The following is a 26906-nucleotide window of genomic DNA, read 5'->3' as shown; positions in this document are numbered from 1 at the left end:
GCTTCAGATTATTCAGCTTTAATTTCTAGGGGTGAGCCATTATATTAATCATTTTCTCTGCTTCTAGGGTAGCCAGACCGGTCTCCTGTATCCCCTGTTCCAGCAGCTTCATGAATCAGGCTGTGAGGACTCCGGCACTGTTTTTCAGCCATAGTGTGGTAGTGGTTACCATAGTCCCCTGTACTGCTCCATTATTGAGGCTGCCATCTGCTTGTTGAATCACAGAGATTTTTCTTCCTCTGTATTAAATTTAGATGTGAGGGGTATCTTGTATTCTTTGCTATCTTCCTTTTTATTGTTTGATTCTTCCCATGCATTCTGAGTTTTTGGATATTAGGGACTATTTAGCATGGATCAAATTTGTACTCTATTCCTTGTACTCCACTAAGTGGAGCAGCAGTCTAGCACCTCCATCTTAGCCCCCACCCCACCCCATCCCCACTTTTCCTCCCAAACCAGGGCTAATGTGAGGATGCATTCCCATGTCTTTTTCCTGTTGTGCCCCCCTCTCTCTCTCTCTTTTTTTTTTATTCATATTGTTTGACATTTGTCTCTCTCTCTTTTTTTTTTTTTGGTTTTTTGAGTCAGGGTTTTTCTGTGTAGTCCTGGCTGTCCTGGAACTCACTCTGTAGACCAGGCTGGCTTGAACTCAGAAATCCACCTGCCTCTGCCTCCCAAGTGCTGGGATTACAGGCGTGCGCCACCACTGCCTGGCCTGCCTCTCTCTCTCTCTCTCTCTCTTATGCTGGCATGTTCATTCTGAGAAAGACAGCTCAGCCTCTCTTGTATGTCTCAACACTCAGCAGAAATCCATATGCCGGCAGCCACAGCCTGCTTACATCCTATCTATCCTGTGTGTGCTGCTTTGGGGGACTGCAGTCGTGTCTAGACCGTCGGCTGTTTGGAGGCATCCTCTTCTCAGTCGGCTCTGGGATTTTTCCCAAAGACGCTCCATGCCCAAATAGTTCAGACTCAGTCGCACATCTTATCACCCGCCCTGGGGTACACACCTGCCACTACAGCAAGGTGGTGTCCCTTATGGACTCCATTGCTTGGCTTCCCACAAGCTGTAAGAAACAACGGTCAATGTACTCTATTCCTTTGCTTTGTTCTCCAGTCTTTTGCAGCCACAAGCTGTAAGAAACAGCAGTCTGTAGCCAGTTTGGGATTGCTTGTGTGGATGCTCCCCCTTGAGATAGATGAGCTTCAGTTGCATATCCTAGATGTCTTAGGCTTTGTTTGCTCCGTTTGGTTGCTAATTGCATTGTGTGGCTTTTCCTGGGACTCTATGAACATACAGTCCCCACCCCACCTATGAGGCCAATGGCAAATCAGAGCAATGATTATTTCACGCATCTGCTTGGTGAGACAGTGAGTTTGTTAAGGTCACTTTAAAGAGCTTCAGTGAGTGACTCGGAGCCCTATCACCCAAACCCACATCAGCTCATGTCATAAAACCGTCCCGCCTTGAGTTTGCTGCACAAGTTGCTGGTAGCCCGGCAGAAGCATCTCTCTCTCCAGTGGTTGTTTACTGCGTATATATCCTTGGGGAGGGACATCTTGGGTTTGGAGGAACTTTCTTGTGAAATGAGCCTTCTCCCTTCCAGGAGGGATTGTTTAATTGGGAGGAAATATGCAGAGAACACTTAGAATCAAAATGTTGTTTCTCAAAAATTTTGTCTCAGGACTCTTAATACTCAAAGATATAGTAATGCTCCTTGCCCTCAGGGTCCTCAGATGCCTGAAACTAGACAAGCTTTAGAGAAATTGTTTTTCCAAAACATACACCCAGTGTAAGGTTTGATTTATAAAGTATTAAGGGACTAGTGGCAAGAATACAGAAACAGAAGAATTGGTGGCAAATTATGTGCAGATAGTTTTGATCTTTTCCAGAAGTCCCCAAGTCAAGAACCCCCATCTTTTCTCCTAAGGGAAGCATGGTTAGCTCGTTCTATTGTATCTGAATTGTCAGCTTAGATAAGAGTGACGGCAGGAAAAGAACTGAAATGCTCAGAGAGTGAAGTGAAACAGTGACAATGGGCAGATCGGGCACCCTAGGCAGAACACACACAGGGCACAGTACACTTCACCACACTGCTACAGACAGCACATGGGTATAGTTTACACATTGCTACAGACAGCACATGGGTATAGTTTACACGTTTTTGTTTCTGGTCTTTTCTATATAATACTCCCAGTCAGTGGCTGGCTGCAGACCACCAGTGCAGAAAGCAGTACTGTGGAGAGAGGAAATGACTATATAGAGTGTGTGTTCATTAATATGGGTTACATCTGTTGAGACTTATGGTATAAGTTAAAATGTAGAAGTAAAAATTCATCAGTTGCATTGTCTGAGAGTCTATATACTTTGTGAAGCTAAGATTACTGAATAAAGGTGGTTTCTGTGTTTGAGTCAGTTTAATGCTAGATTTGATAGAAGATAGCCCAATTCTTGCCTTTTCCCTGTCGTCGTCGTCGTCGTCGTCGTCGTGTGGAGTATATGGATTGAATTCATGAAACAGATGATGGAGTGGAGAAGAAAGTACTATTTCAATGGTCTTTTCAAATAATAGATTATTATTTTTTTAATACAGGATTTGGATAATTCTTGTAAGGAGAATTTTGAGCCTTATCAGTGAAATTTTCATATTTTTTGGTATGTTAAAATGTACTGACTTTATAGAAATGGATCTTATTATTATATGGTTTGGTCTTTTGGGAAGTATTACTTTAGTATGCCATGCAGATCTTTCAAAGTATTAACCTCTTAACTTTCATATTTTTTGGTATGTTAAAATGTACTGACTTTATAGAAATGGATCTTATTATTATATGGTTTGGTCTTTTGGGAAGTATTACTTTAGTATGCCATGCAGATCTTTCAAAGTATTAACCTATGCAGCACGTTTGTTAGTAACACCAGTCTTAGAAAAGTGATGGTTATTGGGAAACTGTTAATATTATAAAAGCTTGTGTAATACTATAAAATTTAGGTATTTGTCAAAAAGCTTAAAGCCTGTCTTTGGGAGCAAAGATTGTTCTCTTCTAAGTAACAGGCTCCCGAGTTCATCCTGGAGAAAATGTGGGCCAAATGCAGAGGTCCGGACTGTTCTTAAACAGCTGTATGATGTTAGTCAAGTAGGCCGGCACCTCTAGAGGTGCTTATGTGATTCTCATTGTGGCACTCTTACTCAAATATGTACCTCGGTGGCTGGAATGTGATGTAATTACATTTACATGAAAAATATTCCCATGTGGAATTGCCTCAGGAAAACTACCATGAAAATACTACGGAGATCTGGTGACAAAGAGGGACGGCGACTGGAGTGTACAGTTATGTGTCTCTCCTTGGGTAATGTAGTATGAAGGTTTTGTTTGTTTGGGTTGAGAGAACTATGGATGCATTTTCCAAATGTCCAAGGCGTGATGCTATGAAATCAAGTACCGTCACTCCTGGCGGTGAGGAGAGCAGGATCATCTTAGTATTGTTTCACAGTTTGGACTTCTCAGGTCCCAGAAAGGACCGTTGAGGTCACTAGGAACCCCAGCGGGGAGTGTGAAATGTGCTGACTAATACAAGGCGCTCGTAATTTTGTTAACATGGGTTTAAGAATCTGCTGATGGATGTGGACAGTCTCATATACACCACGATTCATGTGTAATTTTCAGGAGAATTATACACTCCTGCAGCTATAATTAGAGTTCTCAGACTAGAAGGTTTGCTGCTGGGCCACTTCCAGAGTCATCTGGTTAGTCTGTAGCAGAGCTTGATAATTTGCCTTTTTACCAAACCCCAGGAGATGCCCATACTTTTTGGGAACAGATTCCTAATCCTGGACTGATTATACCACTGGTGTAGGGTAAGCTTGTTTTTTGAAAATCCCTCCTGTTTTTTTCATTCATGTGTAAAATTGAGAATCATTGTTGGAGGATACATAAAATTCAGTTAAGACTCCCATGTTTAGTGAGATGTTGTGACAGTTGGTACTGTCACATGCATGAACCTTTCAAGCGGTTTTATATTTGAGGAGAAACAGTCCTGTGTTCCTTAGATTGTCCTTAAAGGAGCCCTGGGTGCTGAGTGTGTGGAATAAGCACGGTTCCTGAAAATTCTCACAACGGTGCTGTAAAGTGCAGGACGTAGAATCCCAAAGTTTGGCTTGTAAATTTGTGCTGCTGTATTGGCTTTCTCAAGAGAGTCTACTACTTTATGTTCCTCACACAGTCCTTACACCTTACATGGTAGTTTGTTTTTGAAATGCAGCAAACACCAGATAAGTGCACCAGATAAGTCGAGTTTACCATAAGGTGAATTTTCAGTGTTTACGCCTGGATGTAATAGGCGCCCAGATTAAGAATCAGTACATCTGCAGCCCGCAAGCCCACCCGAATCTCTAGCCCTTAACCACACATAGGTTAGTGCAGTCAGCTTTTGAACTTGGCGAGAGGATTCTGTCTTGTTCCTTGTTGTGTGGTTTGGCTGTCATGGGGCAGTAGTTTGTTGGTTTTTAGTGTTGTATACAATCTGCTGTGACTGCTGCATCTGGGTATTGTTGGCTGCTGTGAACAGTGCTCTTAGGAACAGTTCTGTGTATCCTTAAATGTCATCATTTAAAATACATTTCTTAGCTTTTACATCTTTATTATATTTGTTTATGGAGGTGAGGTGCTTGTGCCTTGCACATGTGTTGAGGTCAGAGGACAACTTGTAGAAGTTAGTTTTCTTCTTCTGTCACAAGACTTGGGTGACAAGAGTTTTTACCCACTGAGCCATCTTGCAGGTCCAGGATTGTAATAAAGCAAATACTATATTTGTTTTAATTTACATTTCTAGTGAATCATTGGTTGTGATTAATCCTTTTTCTTTTCTGCCTTTGGCCATTTGGTTGTGGAATTTTTTTGGTCTGCATTTTTGTAGTCACTTTAAATAACTATTGCTCTGTTTTTATTTAATCTCTCAACTCCCTAGATTTATTGTCTTTAAAGCTTTTCTTTGTGTCTTCTTTTCTCCTGAGATGCCTGTCCACCGACATTCTTTTATAGTTTCATCATTTTATGTTATAGTCTCTCTAGAGTTTGCTTTGCTATGCACTGAGAAGTAAAGATTTAAAGAAAAGGTTTTTTATGAACTATTCTAAAAATGGTTCAGTTGCTTAGAATTAAGATAAAATGAAGCTTGAGGGTTTTAGAAAAAGTTAAGTGTTTTTGTGTGTTTTTCTCCCGGCTTCTAGTTATGACTCATCCATTGGATTACGTTTAGTTTTTTCTTCCTCCATTGTCTGTAGCTCTCTGAGATAAAGTAGGGAGGACTGAAAACTACTAACAGAATTCCAGGTCGTGGCAGTTCTTTTGCCTGCTGATGCATTGCTGCATGTGCCACTGTTTCTGTTCTCCACTTAGTTTTAGTTTCTCTTAGTTGTTCCACGTTTACTTTCTGAAGGACATGGGAAGTTTTTAGCCGTTGCTGTTGTTAGCCTACTGTGCTCGTCCTGTCTGTCCTCACTGCAGCCTGAGCTCTCAGTCTGGAAGTTAGACCTTCCTTCAGCATGAGAAGCATGTCGTCTTTGCAGAGCTTTTCTTCCTACCCCCATTACTCCCTACTCGTCTTGAATTCTTGCCTTCTGTATTTGTTTCTGGTGGTTTCTCTATTGGGTTTGGGGAAAGCACTCTTATTTCTCTGCACTTTAGCATTCATTCTCATTCTCTCTTTCTCTCTCTCTCTCTCTCTCTCTCTCTCTCTCTCTCTGTGTGTGTGTGTGTGTGTCTGTGTGTCTGTGTGTCTGTCTCTCTCTTTTCTAAACCAGGTTCTATAAGATAGAATAATTTTCAGTTAGGTCCTGCTTTTGGCAAATGAGAAATCAACAGGGAAATATACTCCTTTGTGAATTTTGATCAAAAGATCAGAAGGTAGTATATCTTCTAATGATTAAAGGCTAATTTAGTTACAAAGTTAGGAGAGGAAGAAATAATGGTTGAGTGTTAAATAAAAAATATTTGTTATTGGATGTATATTACAAAGTAATCAGAAACTTATTACTAGGTGTCTGTGCTTTAGTGTATATTAGATTGGGTAAACTTCACTTGGTACATAGAAGACAAGTAAGATGCAGGTTCTTTCCACAATTTCCAGTACAGATGTTCATGACAGCATACAAATTTCCTCCATAAAATACTGTAAACCCGAAAGCCTGAAAACATGTCAGAAGAAAGTGGACAGAATGAGAGTAAAGGCGTGGCGGGGCTGTCCTGTGATAAGCAGCCTCTCAGTTTACAGCTGCTGGCCACACCTCACCCAGGATACACACTCAGAATTAACTTAGCAGAGTTAGAAATTCCTGCACGTGTGGACCTCCGGAGTAGCCAGTGATGTGAGGGAACCGGAATACACTGGGTAGAAAAGTGTTTAAAAATTCTACAGTTATTGTTCAAAGGCTGTTGTGTTGCTTAATTTTTGTCAGCTTGACACAGGTATATCTGGGAGGAGGGACTCTGTTTAGTAGGAGTTTTCTCCATCAGATTGGCTTGTGGGTAAGTCTGTAAGGCAGTCTTTTGATTACTGATGGATGTGGGAGAGCCCAGCCCACTGTGGGAGGAGCCATTCCTGGGTAGCTGATGGTAAGTCATAGAAGAGCAAACAAAATGAGAGGGGGCACAGTAAGGAGGGCTTCTCATGGGTCTCTCTCAGCCCTTGTTTCCTGACCATGTCCCTTCTCGTTGGACTGGGAAGTGGGGAGTGTGAGCCAAATGCACCCTTCTGATCGCCATGCTGCTTTTGGTTTTGTCTCATCCCAGCATTAGAAAGCAAAGCAGGGCCGGGCGTGGTGGCACACGTCTGTAATCCCAGCATTCTGGGAGGCAGATGCAGGCAGATTTCTGAGTTCGAGGCCAGCCTGGTCTACAGTGAGTTCCAGGACAGCTAGGGATATACAGAGAAACCCTGTCTCAGGGGGAAAAAAAAAATCCAAAAACAAAACAAAAAACAAAACAAAAACAGAAAGAAAGAAAGGAAGGAAGGAAGGAAGGAAGGAAGGAAGGAAGGAAGGAAGGAAGGAAAGGAAGGAAGGAAAGAAAAGAAAGAAAAGAAAGGAAGAGAAAGCAAAGCAGGCCAGCCTCGGCTGGTACTGTGCAGGACAGTAGATCACTGTAATGTCTTCCCTTCTGCCGTGTCTCCGGAGTCCTCTGTCACTGAGAGCCTGTTTATCTTTGCCATTATGCCAGTGTTCTTGACAGTTTCAAGCTTACTTTACTCTTACTTTGAGTGTCTTTTAGGTGTTCTTGGATCTTACAATACTTACAGAAAAATTAAAGAATGACATGTAATATGAACTTTGTTATTGTGATACAGTGCTTGTAGCTTTGTTGGTAGTCAAATTAGGAAAAAAATACCTTCTTAATCTGTAGTTTGCTACCATTTATAAAACACTTCAGTTTATAATACTCCAAATGCATTTATTTTTTTTCTTTTGGTAATATTGTGCATGTCACCGTTAAGGTTTAAGGTTGTTTCTTGCAGGTTTTAATTGTAGGCAAAATTAAAATATTAAATGTTAAGTGGAATGACTTTTCCTGTTTTTTTTTTAGCTTAGACCTGGAGACTAAATACCAGTGGTCTTATATCTTGTGCTGAAACAGTTCAAAGGGCCTTAATTGTAATACTTTAAGATCAATAAAGAACGTTGCTAAGTGTATTCAGTTAGGCCTTGCATTAGATTTTCCTTAAAGTGCATTTTCCGTTTTCTTTAAATATGTGAAATGACATCGTTTACCAGCAAGCATGTGCTGAAACTTACAAATCATCTTACTAAGCAGGGACAGGGTTAGGTGAGCGTTTGTTCCTTACTTCTTCCCCACTTGGACCCTCCACAGACCAAGGTGCTCAACCAGAATTTGGGACCTAGCATCCTTGCCTTCTAAATCTAGGCCCGATCTTTCTTGTTAGACAGGAGAACAGGAGTTTTCTTAACTAGTTGTCTCTGATTTTGTTCTTGATTCTTTACTTTTTATTGTGATTTTTGTGTGTGTGCGTGCGTGCCTGCCTGCCTGCCTGTCCGTCCGTGTGTTCATACAGAGGACAGAAGTCCGTGCTGGGTGTTCTGCAGTCACCTTCCATCCTAGTTTGCACCTGGGTCTCTGTTGAGCCTGGAGCTCACCGGCTCTAGACCGGCTGGCCACCAAGCTCTGGGGTCCCTCCGCCCACTCCAAGGGCCCAGCTTTTTTCTTTTTTCTTTTTTCCTAACTTGGGTGTGGGAGATTCAGACTGAGATCCTTATGTTTGCATACCGAGCACTTGAACAGACCGGATCTTTCCCCAGCTCCTTGTTGGTTTTAAAAGAGGATCTCCTTATGTAGCACAGACTGGCCTACAAACTCTAGTTTGTTCAGTCTCTACCTCCATCATTTTGGGATTAGAGGCATATGCCACCATATTTGGCTCTAATTTGCTCATTTTTATATAGTGTATTAGAGTTTCCTGGAGGGGCAGAACAGATAGAACTTATTATTGTTATTATCATGACTGTATCAGCTAACGTTGAAATAGAAGGATTGTCTCACCTGAGACGCTGAGTCCTGCTGGTTGCTCAGGCCTTGAGGCTGGGTGCTTAAGCTGTCCCAGTCTGGTGTCCCAAACCTGGTGGGTGCTGGAGACTTTGGCTCTCCTATCAGCAGTTCAGCACTGAGCTGCAGCTGTAAGAAGGAAACAGGAACAGGAGGGAAGGCTGGCTCAGCCAGCGGGACAGCCTACTTCCACACCCCTTTCATCTGGGCGCACTGTCTCACCTGAGTGCACTGTCCACACAGAGAAGGCGGGCGGGCACAGCTCCTCCCAGGTGATTCTGATTTGTGAGTGCGGAGTTGACTTTTTAAAGTGAACATCTCATTCAGCTACCTGAAAAACCTTTTAAAGACTCAAATAGCATAAAGTGATTTTTCTTACAAATAGTTTCTTGGGTCCTTGAAACAAATTTCTACACATGACTTACAGAAGGGATGCCGGATGCTATTGTTTATTCTCCCTGAATTCATCCTCTGCTTCTTCACCGGTAGATAACTTGATTTTCTGAGACAGCTTTGTGCTCAGCTGTAGACTTGTTTTTTGGCCTGTTTTTGTAAGTGGGCAGGTGACATATTTGTGGCTAGGAAAGCATAGGTATGCATACTTACATGAAGACACTTTCTGATTTACTAAACACTCTGTGCCCAAGCCTTTCTCTTCCTCCACCTTCTCTCTTGTCTGGGAATCATACGTCCAGCTCAGAGTTGTCGCACTCGTACAAACACAAACAGATAAGTGAACACCAGAGCGGAGAACGGCAAAGTGACAGACTTTTCAGAGCTTCTGACGCCATTGCTGAGCGAGTCTGAGCCTAGTGCATTTCTGTACTAGTTTGGTGGTGCCACTTGGAGCCGCCTGGGCTGCTTCCTCATACAAAGACCTTACTTGTCTTGGACGCCATCCTGTCATGTCCACTGTTGACATTAGCCAGCATAGACAAGAGCTGCAGCTGTACGCACGAAGGGAGCAGCAGCAGCAGGGAAGGCTGAGCGAGCTACTGGATAGACCCACCTCAGGTGAAGGCTCCCTACCTCGGCTGGCAGAATGCCAATGGCCTGACGTCATTGTCCTTTCCATCCCAATGGGAACAAAGTCAACAACCTTCAATCTCCCCTGGAGCCTTGCTTGTCCTCTTATACCGGGAAGGATAGGGCTAAGACGGTCTAGGGAAGGAGGGGTAGAAACGAGACCATGGGACCTCTAACTGCCCCTGCTAGGAGGTATTGTGCCAGGATTAAGAACAACAGACTAGGTGGCGGCGGCAGCAGCGGCAGCAGTGGCTGCTCCAGCTGAAGGGCCATCAGCAGTGGAACCAAGGCGTCACAGGGACCAGTTAGGCCCTGCGCCCACGACCACTGACCTTCGCTGACCAGCCGGACAGCAAGCAGCTGCAGTTGTGCGGCGCCTTTCCTGCACGGAGGCCACTTCAGAACTCGGCCTCCCACCAGTCAGGAGAGGAGGATCCATCTTGGTTCCGTACTCCAGGAATCGGACAGACTGAGGTACACAAACATAATCCGAGGCCAACACCGCGGTGGTCTGAGCCCGACGGGCGTTGGCCTGCACCCAGGCCCTGGGCGGGTCGGGGGGCCATCGGGGTGCCAATCCAACCAGGAGGTTTTTTGCCCAGGCCTGCGAGCGCGCCGCCGCCATTTTGCCTGCAGGACGACAGAGAGCTCAGGCGGGCAGACCTGTAACAGGCATAGCCTAAGGCTAACAAAGCGGGGGTCCAGGCCCCAAAAGGCACAGGACTGACCCCAAGAACTGGGCGGCTTGGTGGGCCATCTGTGAGTCAACCCGCCCAGGTGATTGTTAGCAAAGCAGACTCTCCCGGCGCTTTCAGGGAGCGCGGGCTCACATGCCCGCCATCCTAGTCACCTGGCAAACCCAATTAACAGTCAAAGCCGTAGGGGAACTTTGCTCGGACCTTGGCCTCCCAGGCTTTTGCCTGGACTCAGGGACTGGGCGGCCAGGCTAACCTTGTGTGCGATAGCCCGGTTGGCAGATCGGCTGCCCAGCGGAGTGAGCGGAACTCAGGGGAGGTCACAGTAGCATACACCGTCGGCACTCCCTGGGAGTGCACACGGGCTCCATCTGCTCCACAGACACAATCTGGGGCAAGGCCTCAGACAGAAGCCCTTAGCTCTACTCTCTCCGCTTCCGGATCCAGATCAGTCTGGGCGGCAGCATTACATCTCCAAGTCCTGCAAGTGGCTAGCTGGGCTTCCGGGCGGCCAGCTGGGAGAAGTCAGTGTGCTCCAGTGAATCCAGCGGGCCCCAGCGGGAGCCTTCGGGTGCCTGCTTTGGGATCTGAACAGCCTGGGCAGCAGCACACTGTCTACAAGCAGTGCAGGAGGTAAGCTGTGCACCAGAGGCCAACTGGGAAGGGGCAGCTTGCACTGGTGAGTCCAGCACTGACAAGATAAACTAACACCAGTGAGAACTAGATGGCAAAAGGCAAACGCAGGAACGTCACTAACAGAAATCAAGGCAATATGGCAACATCTGAACCCAATTCTCCTCTACCAACATGTCCTGGATACCCCATCACACCAGTAAAACAAGATTTGGATTTAAAATCACTGGTCATGATGCTGGTACAGGAACACATGAAGGTCATACATAAAGAAATTCAGGAGACAATGGATCAAAAGGTAGAAGCCCTTGCAAGGGAAACACAAAAATCATTGAAAGAAATCCAGGAGAATACAAAAGCCAACAAGGAGGAAATGCAAAAAACACTTAAAGAAATACAGGAGAACTTTGCTCAACAGGCTGAGGTCATGAAAGACGAAACACAAAAATCTCTTAAAGAAATACAGGAGAACTTTGGTCAACAGGCTGAGCTCATGAAAGAGAAAACACAAAAATCTCTTAAAGAATTACAGGAAAACACAAACATGCAAGTGAAGGAGCTAAGCAAAACCATCCAGGATCTAAAATCAGAAGTAGAAACAACTAAGAAAACTCAAAGGGAGACAACTTTGGAGATAGAAAGCCTTGGGAAGAAATCAGGGGACAGAGATACAAATATCAACAACAGAATACAAGAGATAGAAGAAAGAATCTCAGATGCTGAAGATTCCATAGAAACCATGGACTCAACAGTTAAAGAAAATGCAAAATGCAAAAAGCTTGTAACCCAAAATATCCAGGAAATCCAGGACACAATGAGAAGACCAAACCTAAGGATTATAGGCATAGAGGAGAGTGAGAGAAAAAGGCCAAGTAACATATAAAGGAAGACCTATCAGAATCACAGCAGACTTTTCACCTGAGACTATGAAGGCTAGAAGGTCCTGGGCAGATCTCATGCAGACTCTAAGAGAACACAAATGCCAACCAAAACTACTATATCCAGCAAAACTCTCAATCACCATAGATGGAGAAACTAAGATATTTCATGACAAAACCAAGTTTACCCAATATCTATCCACAAACCCGGCCCTAAAAAGGATAATAGGAGGACAACACCAATACAAGGAGGGAAACTTCACCCTGGAAAAAGCAAGATAGTAACCTTTCATCAAACCCAAAAGAAGTTAAGCATTCAAATTTAAAAAATAACGTCAAAAATGATAGGAAGTAACAATCACTATTCCTTAATATCTCTTAACATCAATGGACTTAATGCCCCAATAAAAAGACACAGACTAACTGAATGGATACGTAAACAGGACCCTACATTTTGCTGCTTACAGGAAACACACCTCAGGGTCAAAGACAAACACTACCTTAGAGTAAAAGGCTGGAAGACAATTTTACAAGCAAATGGTCTCAGGAAACAAGCTGGAGTAGCCATTTTAATATCAGATAAAATTGACTTTCAACCCAAAGTCATCAAAAGAGACCCTGAGGGACACTTCTTGCTGGTCAAAGGAAAAATACAAAAAGAAGAACTGACAATCCTGAACATCTATGCCCCAAATGTAAGGGCACCCTCTTTTGTAAAAGAAACTTTATTAAAACTAAAAGCACACATTGCACCTAACACAATAATTGTGGGTGACTTCAACACTGCACTTTCCTCAATGGACCGATCAGGAAAACAGAAACTAAACAGGGACACAATGAAACTAATTGAAGCTTTGGACCAATTAGATTTAACAGATATATATAGAACATTCTATCCTAAAACAAAAGAATATACCTTTTTCTCAGCACCTCATGGTACCTTCTCCAAAATCGACCATATAATTGGTCACAAGACAGACCTCAACAAATATAAGAAGATCGAACTAATCCCATGCCTCCTATCTGATCACTATGGAGTAAAAGTGGTCTTCAATAGCAACAGAAACAACAGAAAGCCCACATACACGTGGAAACTGAACAATACTCTACTCAATGATACCTTGGTCAAGGAAGAAATAAAGAAAGAAATTAAAGACTTTTTAGAACACAATGAAAATGAAAACACAACATACCCAAATCTATGGGACACAGTGAAAGCAGTGCTAAGAGGAAAACTCATAGCCCTGAGTGCCTCCAAAAAGAAAATGGAGAGAGCATACATTACCAGCTTAATGACACACCTGAAAGCCCTGGAACAAAAAGAAGCTATTTCGCCCAGGAGGAGTAGAAGGCAGGAAATCATCAAACTCAGGGCCGAAATCAATCAAGTAGAAACAAAGAGAACCATACAAAAAATCAACAATACCAGGAGCTGGTTCTTTGAGAAAATCAACAAGATAGATAAACCCTTAGCCAGAATGACCAAGGGGCACAGAGAAAGTATCCAAATTAACAAACTTAGAAATGAAAAGGGAGATATAACAACGGAAACTGAGGAAATCCAAAAAATCATCAGATCCTACTACAAGAGCCTATACTCAACACAACTGGAGAATCTGGAGGAAATGGACAATTTCCTTGACAGATACCAAATACCAAAATTAAATCAGGACCAACTAGACCATCTAAACAGTCCCATAATGCCTAAAGAAATAGAAGGAGTCATAGAAAGTCTTCCAACCAAAAAAAGCACAGGACCAGATGGCTTCAGTGCAGAATTCTACCAGACCTTCAAAGAAGAGTTAACACCAATACTCTTCAAACTATTCCACAAAATAGAAACAGAAGGAACACTACCCAATTCCTTCTACGAAGCCACAATTACGCTGATACCAAAGCCACACAAAGATCCAACAAAGAAAGAGAACTTCAGACCAATTTCCCTTATGAACATCGATGCAAAAATACTCAATAAAATTCTTGCCAACCGAATCCAAGAACACATCAAAACGATCATCCACCATGATCAAGTAGGCTTTATCCCAGGAATGCAGGGTTGGTTCAATATACGGAAATCCATCAATACAATCCACTACATAAACAAACTCAAAGAACAAAACCACATGGTCATTTCATTGGATGCTGAAAAAGCATTTGACAAAATTCAGCATCCCTTCATGCTTAAAGTCTTGGAGAGAACAGGAATTCAAGGCCCATACCTAAACATAGTAAAAGCAATATACAGCAAACCGGTAGCCAGCATCAAACTAAATGGAGAGAAACTTGAAGCAATCCCACTGAAATCAGGGACCAGACAAGGCTGCCCCCTTTCTCCTTATCTTTTCAATATTGTACTTGAGGTACTAGCTCGGGCAATTCGACAACATAAGGAGGTCAAAGGGATACAAATTGGAAAGGAAGAAGTCAAACTATCATTATTTGCAGACGACATGATCGTCTACCTAAGTGACCCAAAGAACTCCACTAGAGAGCTCCTACAGCTGATAAACAACTTCAGCAAAGTGTCAGGTTATAAAGTCAACTCAAGCAAATCAGTGGCCTTCCTATACTCAAAGGATAAGCAGGCTGAGAAAGAAATTAGGGAAATGACCCCCTTCACAATAGCCACAAACAGTATAAAGTATCTTGGGGTGACTCTTACCAAACATGTGAAAGATCTGTATGACAAGAACTTCAAGACTCTGAAGAAGGAAATGGAAGAAGACCTCAAAAAATGGGAAAACCTCCCATGCTCATGGATCGGCAGAATCAATATAGTTAAAATGGCCATTTTGCCTAAAGCACTATACAGATTCAATGCAATACCCATCAAAATCCCAACTCAATTCTTCACAGAGCTAGAAAGAGCAATTATCAAATTCATCTGGAACAACAAAAAACCCAGGATAGCTAAAACTATTCTCAGCAACAAAAGGAAATCTGGGGGAATCAGTATCCCTGACCTCAAGCAATACTACAGAGCAATAGTGTTAAAAACTGCATGGTATTGGTACAGTGACAGACAGGAGGATCAATGGAACAGGATTGAAGATCCAGAAATGAACCCACACACCTATGGCCACTTGATCCTCGACAAAGAGGCTGAAAACATCCAATGGAAAAAAGATAGCCTTTTCAACAAATGGTGCTGGTTCAACTGGAGGTCAGCATGCAGAAGAATGCGAATTGATCCATCCTTGTCTCCTTGTACTAAGCTCAAATCCAAATGGATCAAGGACCTCCACATAAAGCCAGACACTCTGAAGCTAATAGAAAAAAAACTGGGGAAGACCCTTGAGGACATCGGTACAGGGAGAAAGTTTCTGAACAGAACACCAATAGCGTATGCTCTAAGAGCAAGAATTGACAAATGGGACCTCATAAAATTACAAAGTTTCTGTAAGGCAAAGGACACCATCAAGAGGACAAATCGGCAACCAACAAATTGGGAAAAGATCTTCACCAATCCTACATCAGATAGAGGGCTAATATCCAATATATATAAAGAACTCAAGAAGTTAGACTCCAGAAAACCAAACAACCCTATTAAAAAATGGGGTACAGAGTTAAACAAAGAATTCTCACCTGAAGAACTTCAGATGGCGGAGAAGCATCTTAAAAAATGCTCAACTTCATTAGTCATTAGGGAAATGCAAATCAAAACAACCCTAAGATTTTATCTTACACCAGTCAGAATGGCTAAGATTAAAAATTCAGGAGACAGCAGGTGTTGGAGAGGGTGTGGAGAAAGAGGAACACTCCTCCACTGCTGGTGGGGTTGCAAATTGGTACAACCACTCTGGAAATCAGTCTGGCGGTTCCTCCGAAAACTGGGCACCTTACTTCCAGAAGATCCTGCTATACCACTCCTGGGCATATACCCAGAAGACTCCCCACCATGTAATAAGGATACATGTTCTACTATGTTCATAGCAGCCCTATTTGTAATTGCCAGATGCTGGAAAGAACCCAGGTATCCCTCAACAGAAGAGTGGATGCAAAAAATGTGGTATATCTACACAATGGAGTACTATTCAGCCATTAGAAACAATGAATTCATGAAATTCTTAGGCAAATGGATGGAGCTAGAGAATATCATACTAAGTGAGGTAACCCAGACTCAAAAGGTGAATCATGGTATGCACTCACTAATAAGTGGATATTAACCTAGAAAACTGGAATACCCAAAACATAATCCACACATCAAATGAGGTACAAGAAGAAAGGAGGAGTGGCCCCTGGTTCTGGAAAGACTCAGTGAAACAGTATTCAGCAAAACCAGAACGGGGAAGTGGGAAGGGGTGGGTGGGAGGACAGGGGAAGAGAAGGGGGCTTGCGGGACTTTCGGGGAGTGGGGGGCTAGAAAAGGGGAAATCATTTGAAATGTAAATAAATTATATCGAATAATAAAAAAAAAAAAAAAAAAAAAAACAACAGACTAGCTGGGCACATGGCCAGCACTCTCTAGTTTTACTATTCTGATATCAGAATCTGTTTAACTTGAGGCATTGTCCAGGAGAAGTAGAATTCTGACTTTGTAATACATGTCTATGGAATCTTTTTATTTATTTATTTTATTTTATTTATTTAATTTTGGGAGACTTCCTTAGTACTTGCTTTCCTGAAAATGAGTGGATTTCTATAGGTAGCATGGATGACACTTTTTTGTTCTATTTTTCACATGGTCCTCATTTCTTAGTGTATGCATGAAATGGAGGAAGATAAGACTGTTTTATTTCCCTTTAGTTTTATTTAACGTGCCAGTTTCTAAGCTGATCAAGTAAATAGTAGTGTGGAATCAGTGCAGCACAGCCAGCGTGGGATGGGTTTCCGCTTTCTGTCCCTTGCACTGTAGCTGGCAGTTTGTCATTGGAGGATGATTACAAGTTCATGGTGTCACTGGCCGTTTTCCTTCTCTCTTGGTCTCACTAACTCCTCAAGTTAGACTTTGCCTAATGTTGTCTGTGGTTCCTGCCTTCCACCGCAGTGTCCTCCATAGCCTGTCTCACTTCAGTCATTACACTGCTTCGGATCCTCGCCAGCCGTCCCCTCCCCCTTTTCTAGCCCCAAACTGTGACACTTGTTCACAGTCTGCTTCTGTATCCTTAGATGCATCGAGTCTCACTTAACACCTTGTTTTCTGAGATTTGTAATCCCGTCATAAATAGCTTTATTGAACTACCTGTTGCACACAGTTTGGCTACCGATCCTAGTAGTATTCTGATACCTTCGGAGTATCAGTAGTATTCTAATATTTAAAGTACTTAAATATAAAGTTTTTGCCAGCAGTTTTTAAGAATGAAGTACATGGAAGCTTCTGTATGGGATTTTGTTACTTTGTAACACTGCTGGGCAGAAGTGACCTCATTCACTTGCATTTCTGCCACAGCTGCTGCCACAGCAAGTGATTAAGAAATAGCTTCTGAGTCAGCCACTCGGTAGCAAGAGCATCTCCCCTTTGGAAATGGGAAGGTCAGTTCAGCAAAGCTAATGTTTTTGCTTGTTTTGTTTTAGCCTTTTTACTACAGTAGAAAGTATATATATATAAAAGTATACATAGTAAATGGTAGGTATAGTTCCTCAGAACATAGGTGTGGATTTGTTAAGGATTTAACTTAATGCATGGAACATTTGCTTCTTTTCTGCAGGTTTCGGAAGGAAGGATGTTGTAGAACACTTGCTGCAGATGGGTGCTAACGTCCATGCCCGAGACGATGGGGGTCTCATCCCACTTCATAATGCCTGCTCTTTCGGCCATGCTGAGGTTGTGAGTCTGTTACTGTGTCAAGGAGCAGATCCAAATGCCAGAGATAACTGGAACTATACGCCTCTGCATGAAGCTGCCATTAAAGGGAAAATTGATGTCTGCATTGGTGAGTATTAGTGCTGTATTGTTGCTGCGATCTAAGTTTGCAGGCAGTTTTAACTTAAGGTTACTCTTGTGTTTTTACTATGATGTAGCTAGTGCCGCCTCAGCAGATGTGAAGGTGTACGGCCTCTAGAGGACTTCTGTTCCCTCAAAGGGAAGTAGTGAGCTGAATCCAAACGTGGTTAAGGATAAGATTTAAACTGGCTCCCTCAGTGTCACGGTGAGGGAACTCAGTGTCAGCGGGGTAGAAGCAGTAAATTCTGACTAGTTATTCTCTTCACATGTAGTTAAGTCTTTTGTTAAACAGCTGCATTTATTTAACCTTGCATCAGCGAGAACCACACAAGTATAAATTCTTAATAAATCGGATGACATATTTGGTTATTGTAGTTGATTTGGAGAAAGTCATCAAATATTTTGACAGGTGTCTTTAATTTGCTAAAATTGAACACTGATCAGTTTGTAACTCTTCGAAAGCCTTAGGTATGTGTTTCAAATCCGGTAGTTCAAAGCTGAACTGTGTGTGTTTGGTTTTGCTTTGTTCAACTTGACACAAGCTAGGTTCACATAGAAGGAGGCAACCTCTGTTGAGAGATGCCTCCATCAGCCTGGCCTGTAGGCGAGTCTGTGGGGATAGCTTCTTGATTAATGATGTGTGAGAGGGCCCAGTTCCCTGTGGGCAGTGCCACCCCAGGGCAGGTGGTCCTGGGATATATGAGAAAACAGGTTTAGCAAGCAGTGATGAGCAAGCCATAGGTAGCATTCCTCCAGTCTCTGCTTCAGTTCCTCCCTTGAATTCCTGCCCTGATTTCCCTTCCAGATGAACTGTAAAATGAAATAAATAAGCCCTTTTTTCCCTGGGTTGCTTTTGATGTTTATGACAATAATAGACAACAAGCTAGGACTGAGAAAGCAATTACAGAGAGGATCCAACGTTCCAATCGGTTAAGATTTTGCCTTATTGCATTAACATTTCTGCTTTGAAAGCTAATTAAGCCTCTTAAAAGACAAATGTTTAGTCTCCTGGGGGTCTCCTCTATTTCTTGATCCTTCTGATGGTTGAAATGTGTTTAGCCCATGGCAGACTTTATATTCTTTTTTCCTGACGGAGCGATGGCTCTGTCTCTGTAGGTATCAGCATTTTATTACAACGTTTTCTTTATGCTAAAGTATATAGGCCATTTTTAACACATTCTGGTTAAAATTTCCCTTGATAGTGATTACAACTATTCCTTCATAGCCTTTGTTCTGGTCTCCTGTCATTGTAGTTTTCTGTCAAGTTCTCTGCCATTATCCTTAGTCTTTTTAGCATTTTTGGTGTGATGCTTTGATTCTCCTTGTAGTGCCTTGCCATTTGTTGCATTCCGATGACTGTCTCTTTTCCTCCTGGGTCTTGCACTAAGATAGTCCTGTCCTATCAACCCATTTGTGCAGTCACCTGATAAAGCTGAAATCAGCGCATCCTCTCTGATGTCAGTTTCTTTTCATATGTGAGAGCTGTTGTTGAACCCCAAAGTTGTTATTGTCTATGTAGCCTTTTAGCTTCTCTGTTGTTACTGCACCTGACACAGTATTTGCACTGAATTTTTCTTAGTCATTGGTCACAGAATTTCATGTTCTTCTTAGTCCCTAAAAACATTAGTTCTAGTCTCCACTACAGTATTTTTCTACTTATACCTCTCTGGATTTTTCATTTTGTCAGTACTTTGATTTTTTTTTTTTAAGTTAGAATCCTTTCTCCATCTTAATCTCTGTACCAAAAATCAGATAATGAAATGTTTTCTTTAATATTGGCTATGTTTTAAATAGAGGGCTTATAACTGTTAAAGAATGGGCCCCTGTAACCACCACTTCCTGTAGTCCTCAACAGACTTTACCTGTAGTGCCAGCCCTCAGTTTAAGTTCTTGTGAATTGTAAAAGGTGAAAGGAGGGGAGGGCACCTTTGAAACTCCTATCAAAATAAAGCCCAGGTGTAGTTACTGTGAAAGCATTTATTTAAAGTTAAAGTATTTATTGAACACATGCCATGTGAATACAGAAGCTGGTTGGGGTCAGATCGCTTTGTTCCATTCCTGGGTAGGAGTGACTTTTCTGTCAACCAGGTCCTCCATTCTCCAATGGCCGAATTCTAACCATAGAGCTGTGCAGATATTAAAGAATCATTTGTAGCAGTCGATTTTTTCTTTAGTGCTAGTAGTGGCCTGGCTGTGATGTTCCTACTAAAGAACAGTTAATTTCCTTCTACTGTGTAGGGGTTTGGTTGTTGAGGTTTATCCTATACTTTCCTGTCATTTCAACTTGAGGTAAACTTTGGCCTGTATTACTTCCTTTATGTTTTCTATATATGTGCTGTCTATCAGTGCTTTGTACTCTGAGAGCCTTAAGATCCCTCTTTACAGAGTTGAGTGATCTGAGGAGGGTTAGCTTGCTGATTCCGTAGCAGTTTGTGTGTGTGTGTGTGTGTGTGTGTACACAGATATGCATGTTATGTGTTGTATGTGTGAAGATCAGATGACAGCTTAGTACAGTTTTTTCTCTGCATTTACATGGTTTCTCACGATCAAACCCAGGTCACCAGACATACACAGCAAGTGCCTTTACTACTGAGCCATCTTGCCACCCTGCAATCAAAGAATTCTAAGAATGGAGGGATGCGTGGTTTTCTAACACACTCATAATTCTTACTGTTTTGATACTTCGACGTCTAGATCAGAAGTTTTGTAAGCAAAATGAAAAATAACACCCTGTTTTAACCATAGCAGATGATCTAGAGAGTAATTTGTGTGTATGTGTGTCTATGTATGTGTCCAGGATAGCTTTAAAAAAATCAGATAAACACAAACCTGCATGCATATACCTCCTGTTCTTAGGAGACTTTAGGGCCAAAGACCCTAATCTGTTTTAAAGTAAAACATTGAAAAGCTGGAAAGATGGCTTGCTCTGCAAGCATTAGGGCTGGAATTGAGATCTCCAGCTCCTGTGTGTAAAGCTGGGTGTGGTAGCATGACTCTCTAACCCTACTGCTAGGGGCAGAAGTGTGTGTGTGTGTGTGTGTGTGTACATACACAATCTCAATAGATGAAGAACATGCTAGTGATCTGTGAAAAATATCCCCAAATGCAGACCAGAGTATGAACATATTTAGATGTGGAAATCCTGAAGAATAAGGTAAATCTAGGAGTGTCAATATTATTTTTAAAAACTTACATATTATAGGAGTTCCAGATGGAAAAGATATAAGAACTGATAAAGAAGTCAGTAATAAATAAATGATAATAAGAAAATGCATTTTAGTGTTGAAAAAGCTTATGGAATCCCAGGCCAGAGTAAGATCCACTGAGGTTAAGTTGCCTATACAGAGAAAAAAAATTAAGCAAAGTTTTTTGTTTGTTTGTTTACCACATTGAAAGCCCTGAAGACAGTGGAATACTTTATGAAGACTTTAGGCAGAAATGGACTAACCTGTAATCCTCTTGGTAAAAAGCAGCTCCTTAGCTATTGGTGAATAAGAAAGGCCACCCAGTGTGTGTGTGACGGAACACTTCACTTTGTTAGATGGTGCCTTAAAAAAATGTTTGTTTGGCTGTCCTGAAACTCAGTGTAGAGCAGTTTGGCCTGGGATTAAGGACCTGCGCTCCCACTCCCTGCTGGGTCAGGAGTTTGGGACAAAGCTCCCATTGCTTGCTTTATTCATTCAAACCATTCTTGGGCTTTTGTTCTGTGTGTAGAGTCCCCAGTTCAAGCTGCAACAGCGAGGCCTGTTTTCCAGGCTCAATGGCATTTTGTCATAGTGGTTGAAGTCAAGGAGACCTGGGTCGTTTTGTGAGGTACCTGTTTCAGGGTTGAACAGCATCATACAATTTCAAAGGTAGAATGAAACAACTCAAGTAAAGCCCTTAGTATGATGTGCATCGATTAGTAGTGTAATATCTGAATAGGACATAAGTTATAGCTCCCTCTACTTATTTGAAAATAATATAGTCGGATGTAATTTTCCTGTTGCATTATATGATTTGTTTCAGGTGTGTCAAAATTATGCTGTTCAGGAAGAGATTAGGCAAATTGTATAAAGATATAAGTGAACTAATAAAAAAATTAACTGTAATTCTCATTTTTTTTTCACCCCAAATCAGATCTTCAGTTAATTCTTTAACATGTAATAGAATTTTTGGTATTTTTTTCCCATTAAAGTTTCAGTATTTGTTTTCTCTCTTTCCCCTTCCCTTTTGCAGTATAGAAAATAACTGGCATGGCTTAGCTTCGATCACTCCACCAGACAAGCTCAGATCTATCCAGCCAGATACGCTCTCAACTGCAGTAGGATCCTTTGTTCAGAAGAAAAGTTAAAACCATTACAATTTACAGTCGAGTTTATATATGATCTTCTGTCTTTACCTGTGTGTACACATATATTCCTGAAATTAGGCAGCATAAACTTAACTACTGGACTTGTTAAATTGTCAGTTAATAATATATGTCAGCAGTTGAGAAGATTTCACTCACAGAGTAATTGAGGACTGTTGAGATTTGCTGGACAGGACCATGGGATAGAAGTCAGTGGGCCTGGAGATTATGCCCACATCACCAAGGGGAAGCCTTTTTGTTTGGAATGGATTACTTTGTATGTGTAGTTGCTTTGTCAAATAAAAATAGTGAGACTGTTGTACTTATTTTTACTTTTCTAGTGTCTTGTAGAAACAGTATAGGCTGTTGGAATGTTAAATGTGTTATGCTTATTTCTAGATGTTTCTGCCCATAAGAAGTAATATGATATAAACAGTAGGCTTTCTGTATCTAGAGATTCCTTATTCATAGATTTATTTAACTGAAGATTGGGCATTTGGGGATCTTTTTCTTAAAATCAATTTTTTTATCTTGTTATTTCTAAACCATAACTTTATCTTGTTATTTCCTAAGTAGTAACAATAATTTGCTTAGTGTTTACATTGTATTAAATACAAGTAATCCATGAATGACTTAAATAATATATAGGATATAGATTATATGTAAATATAATACCACTTTTTAAAATAAGGAACTTTAATATCCATGAATTTTGCTTTTTAAGGAAGTATTGAAACAAGTCCCCAAGTTCCTTGCAGATCCTAGTGGAACCAAGGACAGAACAATGGCTTAGGAATGTGCCCATATTTTAGTTTCTGGAACCTGGGAATGTATGTTACTTTACAGATAAGAACTAAGATTATAGATAGTAGCTACCCATTTAAAGCCTATTTAGTTGCATTCAGTGTCCAATTAGGTATCATATCTAAAAACACATTGACAAGGCCTAGGCCATCATTTAATCTTCTTTTTGTCTTGTTTTGGCCTTGAAATTTTGAGAGAGAATCTTGGTATTTAAATCAGGCTGCCCTGGTACTCTAACTTGTAGCCGTCTTCGTACCTCAGATTCTCTGGTATGTTGATTGTAGGCACATTTCACACCCCTGATTCTCCCCGTTCCTCCCCCCCCCCCAGGGTTTCTCTGTGTAGCCCTGGCTGTCCTAGAACTCACTCTGTAGACCAGGCTGGCCTCGAACTCAGAAATCCACCTGCCTCTGCCTCCCAAGTGCTGGGATTAAAGGTGTGTGCCACTACAGCCTGGCCCCTGATTTTAACCTTATGCTTAATCTTTCACTTAGGATTTTAAATAACTAAAATTCTCATTTAAAGAATACAGTATACTAATCTAGTGGTATTACATCCTATAGGAATATCAGTGAAAAATGTAATTTGAAATTCAGGAGTCCTGGTAAGGTAATAATGTACCCCCCTAGACTTATATGTGAACACTGCTCATTTAAGAACTACTTTGCATTGAAAATATGTTTTATCTTGAGAATGCATTTAAAAGACTTAGAGTGTATATATAGCTGTATGGCTTTGCTTAATACATGCTACGTCCATCTACATTCCTATAAACTTTGTGGAAAAGCAAGCATATAGGTTTTCATCGTATCACTATTGATGAATAGCAGACTTTAAAAACTATTTAGGTATTTGACTGGGCATTAGTATTTGGGTATGATGTGAGGAACGGGTTCCAGTCCTTAACATATGACTGTTCATTTTCCCATCCATTCCTTGATCATCCTTTTGACTTATGTAAGCACAGTAGTAAATAAACCTTGTTATATGTTTCTAGTTCTTTGTGTCACTTCTCTTTTTTCTGGGTATAGTTAGCTAAACATTTGTCTGTTTATATTATGTGCGTGCATGGTAGTTCTTCCTTACGTGCATTCAAATGCACGAGTGTGGCAGTTGGTAGCCACTGGATTAGTTCCAGTTTGTAGCTGTTGTAAACAGGTTGATGGGAACATTGGTATATATGTTCTGGTGTGGATGTCCTGGGTGCTTTATGGTTTTTTGGTTTGAGATAGATCCTTTGGAGGATTACTAGCATCATCACACAGGTGCTTGGCAGAAGGATCAAGTCTGCTGGCTGCAGAAGCTTGCATTTCCTGGTTGAAAATTCTTAAATGTAGTGAGCATTTATGTATGGTTTTTTTGGGAAGTGTCTTTTCAGATCTTTGGACTGTTTTGTATGTTTCTTTTTCTTCTAGGGGTATGAGAATTCTTGTGTTGGTGGCCATTTGTGTTCTGTGTATTGTGGACCTTCCCTCAGTCTGCTTTGCTATTCGTTTTCTTATAAATGTCTGTAGACAAATAAAGGCTTTTAAATTTTAGTCGAGTATAAGTAAGATCTATTTGTTGTTTTACCAGCATGAAAATATAAGTCATGTCCTGTTTGGCAAATTTTTCGTAGATTACAGGTGGTTTCTAATGAAATAAGATTATGGTTTCACTTGTATAGCAGAAATGCAGTTCTTTTTTTCTTTGCACATGACTACCTAACAACGCCGACCAACATCCTATAACTCACCTTGCCTGTTGGGGCCCTTGCATTTATATACCCTCTGAAAAGGACCCAGAATTCCAAACATCACACAGTCACAGAAACTATCTGCAGCTGGTAAGGTCACGCCCCTGCTAGTGCATGAGGCAAATCATAGTCAGCTGCTGTGAACGATCTGAAGCAGCCCCCACCACACGTGCTGGAATTAAAGCAAAAACACATTCCCATAATGTTTCTATGTTTTTAACGAAACCAAAATTCTCACTGCAACGGCTGAACCTTTTTTGTTACTTCTGAAGTAAATCCTTGAGTTGCCATTCTCAGATGGGAAGTTGAGATTGGGCAGTTGGGGAAGAAGGAGACACCTCTTTGGGCATTCCCTTTCATTACTCTCGCTCATCCTCCCATCTTGCTTTAGACTCCTTCCTCATAGTGAAGACTAGGTTCTGCTTTCAAGTTACATATAAAATACATGTTAATCTGGATTCTGTATCTGAGAATTTGTTTTTCTGAGTCTGGTTTATTTTGCTCATATTCATGTCCAGTTCCATCCATTTTCCTGCAGGTAACATAATTTCATTCTTTATGGTAGACTAAAACTCCTTTGTGTGATTGTGTTATAGTTAACTGTTCAGTTACTGCTTGGCATCTAGGCTGATTATTGGGAACCATGCAATAAATGTGACTAGGCAAGTTTCTGTGTAACTCTTCTCTAGGTTTCTTGTAACTGTTTGCACACACATCTGTTATCCAGAAAGATAAATTTGCTTTCCCAGTATAAATGATCATTGTATAATTGTATTAATTGTCTGATAACGTCCATTGTTATCTTTTCTGTTCATACCCTGAGTTGCTGACTTGTATCATAAAAAATAATTTTTTTGGGGGGTAGGGCAATTTTCATCCATTTCTGAAATGCTCCTAAACATTTGCTATTTGCTACTACATATTTATGCTAAGCAACATTCTCAGCATTGATGGTTATAAAACCAAAATATTTATCATCTCCAAAAGAAGTATTACGTAGACTTCGAGAGTGTGCACACGCCCGCATCCCCTTCCCTCCACCCCCGTGTGCATGTCTTGTTGACACAGGGCCTCATAGCCCAGGCTGGCTGTGAACTTTCCTAACCAAGGAGATGACCTTGAATTACTGATTTCTCCCTCTCCCTCTCCCTCTGCAGCACTGGGTTACTGTGTACCACCAGACAAAACTGTAGCCATTAGAGAGCAGCCAGCAAGCACTTGAATCTCATTAGTATGCAGGCTTGCTTGCTTCTTTAATAAATGGTAAGACTGTATGCACAATAATTATTTTATAGTCAGTGTCTTTGTAATTTCTGTAAACGTTGGGCTTGTATATCTGCTTTATGTGTTTGTCTAGCTGTGATCTTATGAACAGTTCTCAGGTGGCATTGGGAAGCGAGCGAGTAGGGCTCTCAAGCATGGCCTTCAGACCATCTCTTTCAGTAAGGTCTCTGTAGGCTTTAATCACCTTAGGCTAATGGCCTGCAAAGCTACAACTTCTTAATGAGAGGCACAGCAGCTTCAGCTATTGGGCTGCTACACTAGGACTCCTAATTTTAGTGTGTCACATGATCTGTCCATGTGTCATCCATAAACAAGTTACAAAGGACATCCATTTCCCTTTGCTTCTGTACTCCATGGGAAAATGAGTTGAGCATTTAACAAAGCTTTGAGAATTATTTAGAACTTATTTTTTAGTTATATGTCTCTGTGGGTATATGTACTGGTGTACAGATACCATGGAGGCCAGAAGAGAGCATTAGATTCCCTGGAGATAGTGACAGGCAGTTGTGCCTGCCTGGTGAGCCCTAGGACCTGGACTCAGGCTTTCTGGTAGAGCACCGAGTTCACCACAGAGCCATTTGCAGCCCAGCTTTGAGAATTTGATTCCATTCCTTTCATTATTCTTTTTTTTCCCCTTCAGAACAACTCTCATCTTGATTTTTTTTTACATCAATTTCTCACATAATACTGTGAATGTGGGTCTTTTTTAGTGTAACAATTTTGAATAACACCTTAATTGGCAGAATTCCATATAGTACCCTTGAAAAAGAGAACCATCCAGTAAGGATGGTACTATTATTTTCTCTTGTGACAGAATAACTGACTCTGAATATCTTGCTTACTGGTGTTAAAATGCTTTGAAGAAGATAAGATTATTTATTTATTTATTGACCTGATTAATTTGGTACTACTGTAGTAGGGTTTCTAGATAATGGTGATGATTATATTTTCTCTTTCACACACACACACACACACACACACACACACACACACACGTTCATTGTTATTAGGATGCATAGGAAAGCACTAGCTCAAATTCATATTAGTATTATAAGAAATAAAATGCTTAACTTAAGAGGAA

The 26906-nt window shown here is 41.3% G+C and overlaps 1 protein-coding gene across 1 annotated transcript in view; it reads left to right on the top strand.

Moving 5' to 3' along the window:
* The window catches only part of Tnks (tankyrase), a 156313-nt gene that overhangs the window by 13951 nt on the left and 115456 nt on the right, over positions 1-26906 (top strand). The window contains exon 2 of the mRNA XM_052162651.1: positions 17437-17661. Coding sequence (XP_052018611.1) covers positions 17437-17661 — 225 coding nt within the window. The remainder of the gene's footprint in view (positions 1-17436; positions 17662-26906) is intronic.

The sequence above is a fragment of the Apodemus sylvaticus genome, chromosome 18 (genome assembly GCF_947179515.1).
Source record: "Apodemus sylvaticus chromosome 18, mApoSyl1.1, whole genome shotgun sequence".
Classification (NCBI taxonomy): domain Eukaryota; kingdom Metazoa; phylum Chordata; class Mammalia; order Rodentia; family Muridae; genus Apodemus; species Apodemus sylvaticus.
Note: the sequence above shows the minus strand (reverse complement) of the source record. Positions and strands in the feature narration are given on the sequence as shown.